The following is a 9,807-nucleotide window of genomic DNA, read 5'->3' as shown; positions in this document are numbered from 1 at the left end:
GGCCACAGGATAGCCTGTCTCATGACAAAAACAAAAAAAGCCCACTTCTATCTTGCCTGCCCTTTTGCTCCTTGGCCGAGTCCTTTATTTTATTGTGATCAACTTCTGACCAGGGCTCAGTGATTTGGAGTACAGGTTGTTCTTCCAGAATATCTGGGTTCAAGTCTCAGCACCCACACAGCCACTTGTAACTCTTGTCCTAGGAGATAAATAACCTCTTCTGGCTTCCATAGGCACCAGGCACACAGATGTTGCTCAGACATACATGCAGTCAAAATAGACATTAAAAAAAAAAAAAACACCGTAACCAAAAGTAGCTTACAGGAGGAAAGAGTTTATTCAGTTCACACTATAAATAGCAGTCTATCACTGAGGAGGCCAAGGCAAGAATCACAGGAACACTAGTGGCTCATTCTCTGCTTTAGGTTTAGCTGACTTGTAAGTAACCCAGTACCACTTGCACAGGGAATGGTGCTGCCCACGGTGAGCTGGGCCCTTCTACATAAGCTATCAAGGCCGTCCCCACAGTCATGTCCAACGGAAAGTCTGGTCCAGGAGATTCCTTGGTTGACATTTTCCTCTCAGATGATCTAGGCTGTGTGAACTTGAAAGAAAAAAAAAAAAACCTAGAGGGCTGGAAAGATATCTCAATAGTTAAGAGCACTGACTGCTCTGGCAGAGGACCCAGATTGAATTCCCGGCACCCGCACAGCAGCCCACAAATATCTCTAGCTCCAGTTCTAGGGGATCCCACACCCTCACACAGATACAAATTCTGGCAAAACACCAATGCACATGAAATAAAAATAATTTTAAGAAAAGAAAAGAAAAAACCAACTATAGCCAGGCTACACAGAGAAACCCTGTCTCAAAAAAAAAAAAAAATTAAAGCTGGGCAGTGGTGGCACACACCTAAAGGTGCCTACACTCACTCTGAAGGCAGATGCAGGAGGATGGCTGAGTTCGAGGTCAGCTTGGTCCAGGACTACACAAGGAAACCCTGTCTTCCAAAAACAATTTGAGGCAGGAGGATTGACTCAAGTTCATTGCTAGCCTGATCTTCCTAGTGAGTTCCAGGACAGCCAAGGACACAGACAATATGCACAGAATACCTATCCTCCTGACATTACCATACAATCCTGCTAACAAAATATAAATGATACTATTAATAATTATAATAGAAATGTAATCCCAGAGGGTTTTATGATATCTAGATTTGCTTGTTGTTGGCTTTTTGGTTAGTGGATTGTTTCCTTTTGTTGGGGTTTTTGTTTTTGTTTTAGAGTTTTGTTGTTGTCATCTTTGTTTGAGACAGCCTCACTGTAGCCCAGGCTAGCCTGGAACTCACTAGGAAGATCAGACTAGCAATGAACTTGAGTCAATCCTCCTGCCTCAAATTGTTTTTGGAAGACAGGGTTTCCTTGTGTAGTCCTGGACCAGGCTGGCCTCGAACTCAGAGATCCTCCTGCATCTGCCTCCAGAGTGCAGGCACCTTTAGGTGTGTGCCACCACTGCCCAGCTTTAATTTTGTTTGTTTGTTTTTGTTTGTTTGTTTTTTGAGACAGGATTTCTCTGTGTAGCCTTGGCTGTCCTGGACTGGATTTGTAGACCAGGCTGGCCTTGAACTCAGAGAGATCCACCTGCCTCTGCTCCCCTGAGTGCTGAAATTAAAGTTGTGCACCACCATGCTTGGCTTAGCTTCATTTAATTAAATTTTAAATTATTTTTTACAAAGATATTATAAATGGCCAATTAAAAAAAAAGACCTTCAAGCAGAAATGCATATTGTGCTGGATGTGGTGGTGCACACCAGTTAATCCCAACACTTAGAAGGCTACAGTAGGAGGATTGTCACAATTTCATGCTAGCTAGGGTTATAGAGTAATACTATCTCAGAAAAAAAGAAATAAGAAAAGAAGAGCCGGGTGTGGTGGTGCATGCCTTTAATCCCAGCACTCGGGAGGCAGAGGCAGGTGGATCGACCTGAGTTCGAGGCCAGCCTGGTCTACAAGGGGAGCCAAGGCTACACAGAGAAACCCTGTCTGAAAAAAAAAAAAGGAGGAGGAGGAGGAGGGAAAATGGAAGAAAGAAAAGGGCTGGAGACAGAGCTCAGCTGCTCAGAAGCCCATCTCTCATACTGTATTAAGCTGGGCATGGGGCCTGGGCAGATAGCCCAGTGGGTTAAAAAGCTTGCTGTGTGAGCCTGAAAACTGAGTTTGTTTCCCCAGAACTCACGGTGGAAGGAGAGAACTGATTTTGAAAAAGTTGTCTTCTGGCTTCTATGTGTATCTCTCTGTCTCTTTCACGACCACAAACACACAGAGTAATAAAATTTTAATGTTAAAATGTGCATGGTGGTCCATTACTTGTATCCCAGCACTCCGGTGTTCAGGAAGGAGGTAGAGGCAGGAGGATCAAAGTTCAGGATCTTTCTTGTGAGGCTACTCTGGAAGACATGGGACCCTGTCTTAGAAAGAAAGAAAAAGAAAGAAAGAAAGAGAAAGATTGAAAAAGAGGAGGAGGAGGAAAGAAAAATGAGAGGGGATACTGGGTTATAGCTCAGTGCTAGTGTACTTGAGTAGCATGCCTGAGGTCTGACATTTGGTCCCCAGTAGTATGAAAAGAAAGGGGGGGGGGGGTGTAGTTGATTTTCCCCAGTCACAACTGGGCCAACAACCTGGGTGTCCTAACTTGCTCATCCCTTTCACTACTTGTGGACCCCACTGCTCTGAAATCCCACCACTATCTTTAAGAATCGAGGAAAGAAGATAGCAACTGATCTTGAAACAGTTACCAAGGGATAGGTACTAATTAGGTCCTGCCCAGCGCTCAGCCTGAGAGGCAGGTTTGTGTGAACCATGGGGTCTGGGTAGTTGCTGAGAGAACAGACTTACAGTTTTTTGTTTTGTTTTGTTTTTTGACAGATAAGTCTTTTTTTTTTTAATATTTTATTTAATTTTAATTTATGTGTGTTGGTGTGAGGGTGTCAGAATCTTGGAGTTACAGACAGTTGTGAGCTGCCATGTGGGTGCTGAGAATTGAACCCGGGTCCTTTGGAAGAGCAGGCAGTGCTCTTAACCACTGAGCCATCTCTCCAGCCCCAGATAAGTCTTTTAATAGAAAAACAAACAAACAAACAAACCCACACGTGCAACAGTAGCAACACACATTTTTTTTTCTAATTCTAGACAGCTCCGAGTTTCAGTTCCTCACCCTGGGAGGTGGCGTGTGCACACCCACACCCACAGCGGCGTCTCACTCGTAGGGCTCTAATGTCAACGCCTTCACGTTCTCCTGCGGCCTCTCCTTCACTTCAGACACAAACACAGCTCCTGCCGAGGCTGAGGAGTCAATGCAGTTGGCCTTAATGGAAATCACAAAGTGTCCTCCATTCCGAAGGAAGGTGTAGGCATGCAGGGCCACAATCCAGGTTTGCTCTGGCTGGGCTACATCAGCAAAGATCACATCCACCATTGCGATAAGCAGGCAGTGGTATTTGTGTGGGCGTCGAGCATCTTGAACCACAGGGATGATCATGGTCCTCTTCTTGGCCAAGGGGAAGAACTCAACTGCATAGACCAGACCATTGGGGTCTACGAGATCAGAAACATGAGCGACAGTGATGCCTGAGGCTGCACCAAGGTGGAGCACCTCGGTCCCCATCTGATGTGGATCTGATCTACGCTGCCAAGGTTTGCTGCTGCCAGCTCAGAGCAGAAGGGGGTTTCAGGCTCCTTACTCAATTTTGTCATCTCCCTCGGAAATAGAGTCTCTTCTCTGCATACACAGATTCTCCAGGGACCAGATCCTTTATGACAAGGGCATCCTCCTTTCCACAACAGCTAAAGATGCCTTTATGCTGATGTGGTTCCACCATCACTTTCTTTCCTGACTGGTTTCCTCTTTTGCCTCCCTGGCCACCGCCTCGACCTCAGCTGCCCCTAGACCAGAAGTCTCCAGCTCCTCTGCCTCCTCCACTACCACCTCCTCAGCCCCTGAAGCCACCACCTCTGCCCCAACCTCGACCTCCACCAAAGCCTCTCTGTCCATTGCCAAAGCCTCCACAGCCTCCTTGTCCTCCTCTACTGCCTCTGTCACCGAAGCCTCCTCTGCCACCAAAGCCACCCCCACAGACACTGGGCTCTGGCTTCATTATTGCGTTCCGGTAGGGCAGCCCCCACAGCCTGTGGCATCCCCCACCTCCCCCGAGTCTCAGCCTTTTGCACATGGAAAGCCAGACTTAAAGTTTTGGTGGATGCCAGGCTGCCTATGTTTTTCTTAGGATCTTCACCCCCATCACCTGAAAGTACCTGATCTCTAGGACTCTGAGCACCCAGCCATGGCCACCATCATTTTTTGTTTTGTTTTTTAAAAGACAGGGTTTCTCTGTGTAGCCTTGACTGTCCTTCATGTACTTTGTAGACCAGGCTGGCCTTGAACTCCCAGGGATCCACCTGCCTCTGCCTCCCAAGAGCTGGGATTAAAGGTGTGCGCCACCACACCCAGCCGGCCATCATCACCTTATACAAGCTGCCTTTCTCAAGGCTCTTGAATTTCACTTCTTAATCATCATGACCGCTTAGCTGTAACACACTAGTGACCTGTGCAGTCACTGGTGAGGCTTTCCTTCACTGCTATTAGAACCTTCTTCCTGGGGACTCGAACATAGGCCAGCGACCAGCTGAGACATCCAGCCTCATGGACTGAACAACTACCTGGTTGTTAGCCTTTCCAGAGGGAGGTAATTATTGTTGGAATCAGGCAGCTCACAGCCTGTAAGCTACTCTAATAAATCCCTTTAGGTTGATTCTATCCATTCTGATCCTCTAGAAAACCCTAACTAGGGGCTGGAGAGATGGCTCAGTGGTTAAGAGCACTGGCTGCTCTTCCAGAGGTCCTGAGTTCAATTCCCAGCTACCACATGGTGGCTCACAACCATCTATATAGGGATCTGAGACCCTCTTCTGGACTACAGGTATACACGCAGATAGAGTACTCATATACATTAAATAAATCTTTTTTTTCTTTAAAGAGTCTATCATAATGAAGAAGAGACTTCTATATTCCAGCCACTATTCTAATGCAATAAAAAAATTTTTTTATTCTCTAATCCCAGCACTTGGGAGGCAGAGGCAGGCAGAGTGCTGAGTTTGAGGCCAGCCTGGTCTACAAAAGGAGTCCAGGACAGCCAAGACTATACAGAGAAACCCTGTTTCGAAAAACAAAAACAACAACAACAACAAAAGTTTTTTAGAGCCAGGCATGGTAGTGCACGCCTTTAATCTCAGCACTTGGGAGGCAGAGGCAGGTGGATCTCTGAGTTCAAGGCCAACCTGGTCTACAAAGGGAGTCCAGGACAGCCAAGGCTACACAGAGAAACCCTGTCTTTAAAAAAAAAAAAAATTTTAAGGCCAACCTGGGCTACATAGTGAGGCTGGTCTAAAAAAACAAACAAACAGGGCTGGAGAGATGGCTAAGAAATTAAGAGGACTGCCTGCTTTTCTAAAGGTCATGAGTTCAATTCCCAGCAACCACAAGATGGCTCACAACCGTCTACAAATGAGATCTGATGCCTCTTCTGTCACACAGGTATCACATGCAGGCAGAACATCGTATACACAATAAATAAATCTTTAAAAAAAAAAAACACTCAGGAGGCAGAGGCAGGTGGATTGCTGTGAGTTCAAGGCCAGCCTCGTCTACAAAATGAGTCTAGGACAGGCAAGGCTACACAGAGAAACCCTGTCTTGGAAAAGAAAACTCTAAAAGAAAAGCCTGACTACTACAGGCACCCAAGGCTTAGTTGGTTTTATGACCTAGATTTTCCTGTGGAGGAAAAACATGGGGTAGAGTTGAGATCAGAGTGGCTGGTAGAAACAAGACAGCAAACACAGGGACAGCTCTGAACAGCAAGCCTTGCCCTGAGACAAGGACTAGAATGTGGCTGGACCTGAGAACGCAAAGGACACAGAGGCTGTGTCAGGACACACTTCCACACACCCAAGGCCAGGACCAAGATGACCGTCAGCCCTCACACTGGCCCCTGGCTGCCCGCCCCCCCCCCCCCGCCCCCTTTCTTGCCCGCCAGCTGCCAACAGGGCTCTGCCCTGTGTCTACCACACCTGTCACTGCCTATCCTTGTCTGAGGAGCGGGGGCGGCATTAGCCCCTCCTCAGCCTCCCAAGCCAGAGCAGGCAGTTATCGGGGAGGGGAGGGAACATGGAGCGGGGGCCGATGGTGGGGGCAGGGCTGGGGGCCGGGACCCGAGTGCGAGCCGTGCTGGGATGCCTGGCCAAGGTGCTGCTCTGGGTGGCCTCTGCCTTACTATACTTCGGAAGTGAACAGGCTGCCCGCATCCTAGGCAGCCCATGTCTACGGCGCCTCTACCATGCGTGGTTGGCAGCGGTGGTCATCTTTGGGCCCCTTCTGCAGTTTCATGTTAACTCTCGGACAATCTTCGCTAGCCACGGCAACTTCTTCAACATGTGAGTCCACCACTCAAGTCCACGGGAGCTGCCTCCCTACCCTGCTGGGATTCTAGCTTCCTTCTTCAGGCCTCTCTGTTCTTTTGCCAGTCTGCATACTAAAAATAGGCTGGGAGGTTGAGAAGGTCAAGGGGAGGGCTGGGGGAGGGGGAGAGAAACGGAGCCTGGGGGCGCCGAGGAAGTAAAGGACTGGGGAGGGAAACGTGGACCCTAGAAGGGCCAGTGGTCTTCTAAGGAGACGTTCAATGTTGAAATGGTAGGGGGTTGTAAAAAAAAAAAAAAACTACTGGCGGTGTGTGGAACACAGAGGGGGGGCGGGATAGGGGGGGGTCTCACCGAGCTCCCCCTTTTTCCTGCCCACAGAAAGTTTGTGAACTCGGCGTGGGGCTGGACGTGCACCTTCCTTGGGGGCTTTGTATTGCTGGTGGTGTTCCTGGCTACGCGACGTGTGGCGGTGACTGCCAGGCACCTGAGCCGCCTGGTGGTGGGGGCAGCTGTATGGCGGGGAGCCGGAAGAGCCTTTCTGCTCATCGAGGACCTGACTGGTTCCTGCTTCGAGCCTCTGCCCCAGGGCCTTTTGCTGCACGAGCTGCCGGACCGCAGGAGCTGCCTGGCGGCAGGCCACCAGTGGCGAGGCTACACCGTCTCCTCCCACACCTTCCTACTCACCTTCTGCTGCCTCCTCATGGCTGAGGAAGCAGCCGTGTTTGCCAAGTACCTGGCCCACGGGCTGCCAGCCGGAGCCCCCCTGCGCCTTGTCTTCCTACTCAATGTGCTGTTGCTGGGCCTCTGGAACTTCTTGCTGCTCTGCACTGTCATCTATTTCCATCAATACACCCACAAGGTGGTGGGGGCCGCGGTCGGCACGTTCGCCTGGTACCTGACCTATGGCAGCTGGTACCATCAACCCTGGTCCCCTGGGATCCCCGGCCACGGGCTCTTCCCTCGATCCCGGTCAATGCGCAAACATAACTGAAAGAAATAAAATCGTGGCAGGCCTGGCTCTGGTTCCTCCTGGTCTTTTCGGGTCCACGGAGGGTGGGAAGGTTAAGATGTGCTCACGTTCCTAACTCATCATGTTTTGGAAGTCGTTGGCCTTGAATGTATTTTTCTGCCCTGTTACTTAGTTTTTCTGGCCTTCTTCGAAGAATCTCCTGCTCTCCTTATCTGTGCATCTACATGCCAGGACCGTTTCTGCCTGTGTCTCATGAGAATGGCGTGCTCATTCACTTAACGAAGGTTTGTTGAGCCACGCTTAGTTCTGTGCTGTGTGAAGAAGACAGGCCAGGCTCCTGCTGCAGATGAGCTCGGGAGGGAGCAAGAGAGAATACACACAGATAGCAAATGTGCAAGCGTAGCGCTTGCTCATGTCAGGCACTGTTCTGAGCGTATATAAGTTATTTATATAAATTAATATATTTAGAGGCCAGGGGGATGGTTCTGTGGTAAAGTGCTTGCTGTGCAAACATAAGGACCAGTGTTTGGCTATCCAGAGCCCAGGTAACGTGTTGGGCATGGCTACATGCTCTTGTTTAGCCCATGGGGGAGCTACAAGTTTAGTATGAGATCTTTTTTTAGTGAATAAGGGTGGTGGGCAGAGAGTGAGGAACACATCATTCATCTTTGGTACACACACACACAACTTTAATCCCTACAACAACCAGTGAGGTAACTTAAGCAGTTTTCCTATTATTCAGTTGTGAAATTTTGTTTTCTTTTTTTCTTTTTTTTCCTTCTTCAAACAGGATTTCTCTTTTAGTCCTGGCTGTCCTGGACTCATTTTGTAAACCTGACTGGCCTCAAACTCACAGAGATCTGTCTGCCTCTGCCTCCCGGGTGCTGGGATTAAAGGAGTGTGCCACCATGCCTAGCTTTGTTCCAACATTAAAAAAAGAAGATCTCATTATTATTATTATTACTATTATTATGTATACAGTGCTCTGCCTGTATGTACACCTGCAGGTCAGAAAAGGGCATCAGATCACATTATAGATGGTTGTGAGCCACCATGTGGTTGCTGGGAATTGAACTCAGGACCTCTGGAAGAGCAGCCAGTGCTCTTAACCTCTGAGCCATCTCTCCAGCCCCAGTTGTGAAATTTTCATTTCATTTTTATGTGTATGGGTGTTTTGACTGCATGTGTGTTTGCACACAATGTGCATACAATAATGGTAAAGGCCAGAAGACGGCAGTGGATCCTCTGGAACCAGAGCTACAGGGCTGCTGTGAACTGCGGGTGCTGAGAATTGAACAGAGGCGTCCTCTGCAAGAGCAGCCTGTGCTCTTTTTTTTTTTTTGTCTGTTAGTTTGATTTTGGTTTTTGGTTTTTTTTTCAAGACAGGGTTTCTCTGTGTAGCCTTGGCTGTTCTAGACTCACTTTGTAGACCAGGTTGGCTTCGAACTCACAGAGATCCACCTGCCTCTGCCTCCTTGAGCCACCACGACAGTCCGTAGCCAGTTGTTTTAACCACTGAGCCACCTATCCATCTCCCACTTTTTTTTTTTAATGTTGAACAAAAAACCAGGCACAGTTGTGCACGCCTTTTATCCCAGCACTTGGGAGGCAGAGGCAGGCAGATTTCTGTGAGTTTGAGGCGAACTTTGTATCCAGAGTGAGTTCCAGGACAGCCAGGGCTATACAGGAAAAAAAGCCTGTCTTGATAAACAGAAACAATGGGCTGGAGAGATAGCACAGAGGTGAACAGAACTGGCTGCTCTTTCAGAAGTCCTGAGTTCAGTTCCCAGCAACCACCTGGTACCTCACAACCATCTGTAATGGAATCCGATTCTCTCTTCTGGTGTGCATGAAAACAGAGCACTCATATACATAACATAAATAAATAATTTAAAAAAGAATCCTATAAGAAAAAGAAAGAAAGGGCTGGAGAGATATAGCTCACAGGTTAAGAGCACTGACTGCTCTTCCAGAGGTCCTGAGTTCAATTCCCAGCAACCACATGGCGGCTCACAAGGACCTATAATGAGATCTGTTGTCCCCTTCTGGCCTGCACATGGTGTACATGCAGGCAGAGCACTGTATACGTAGATCTTTTTTTAAAAAAAGAAAGGAAGGAAGGAAGAAAAACAAACAACAACAAAATGGCTAAGAGTCACAGGTGCCGCGGAGGTACTGAGACAGGTAGGTAATAAACTGGGCGGGGAAGGTACTTTCTAAAGAATGATGGAGGAAAATCCTCTCTGAAAAGTTGGCATCCAAGCTGAGGACTGAGTGAGGGACACTGACAGGTTTCTCAAGGGCAGAGTGAAGCAGGAATAAACACTACCTACAAGTATTTTGCTTGTGTAATGAATGAGTGTGGAA

At 48.2% G+C, this 9,807-nt stretch overlaps 1 protein-coding gene and 1 pseudogene across 2 annotated transcripts; one reads left to right on the top strand and one right to left on the bottom strand.

The window, feature by feature from the left end:
- Positions 1-3,147: 3,147 nt before the first annotated feature.
- On the bottom strand, positions 3,148-4,153 carry LOC311589212 (rRNA 2'-O-methyltransferase fibrillarin-like; annotated as a pseudogene). The gene is made up of 2 exons: positions 4,009-4,153; positions 3,148-3,852 (listed from the first exon to the last, which is right to left on the bottom strand). The product of its transcript is annotated as an rRNA 2'-O-methyltransferase fibrillarin-like (transcript).
- A 2,056-nt stretch (positions 4,154-6,209) lies between these two features.
- Positions 6,210-7,486, top strand: FITM1 (fat storage inducing transmembrane protein 1). Its single transcript, XM_084767643.1, has 2 exons — positions 6,210-6,485; positions 6,849-7,486. The coding sequence occupies exons 1-2, from the start codon at positions 6,220-6,222 to the stop codon at positions 7,459-7,461; spliced, it is 879 nt and encodes a 292-aa protein (XP_084623769.1). The 5' UTR covers positions 6,210-6,219; the 3' UTR covers positions 7,462-7,486.
- The last annotated feature ends 2,321 nt before the right edge of the window (positions 7,487-9,807 follow it).

Source organism: Acomys minous (genome assembly GCF_964271855.1).
Source record: "Acomys minous genome assembly, chromosome: 18".
Taxonomy (NCBI): Eukaryota; Metazoa; Chordata; class Mammalia; order Rodentia; family Muridae; genus Acomys; species Acomys minous.
Note: the sequence above shows the minus strand (reverse complement) of the source record. Positions and strands in the feature narration are given on the sequence as shown.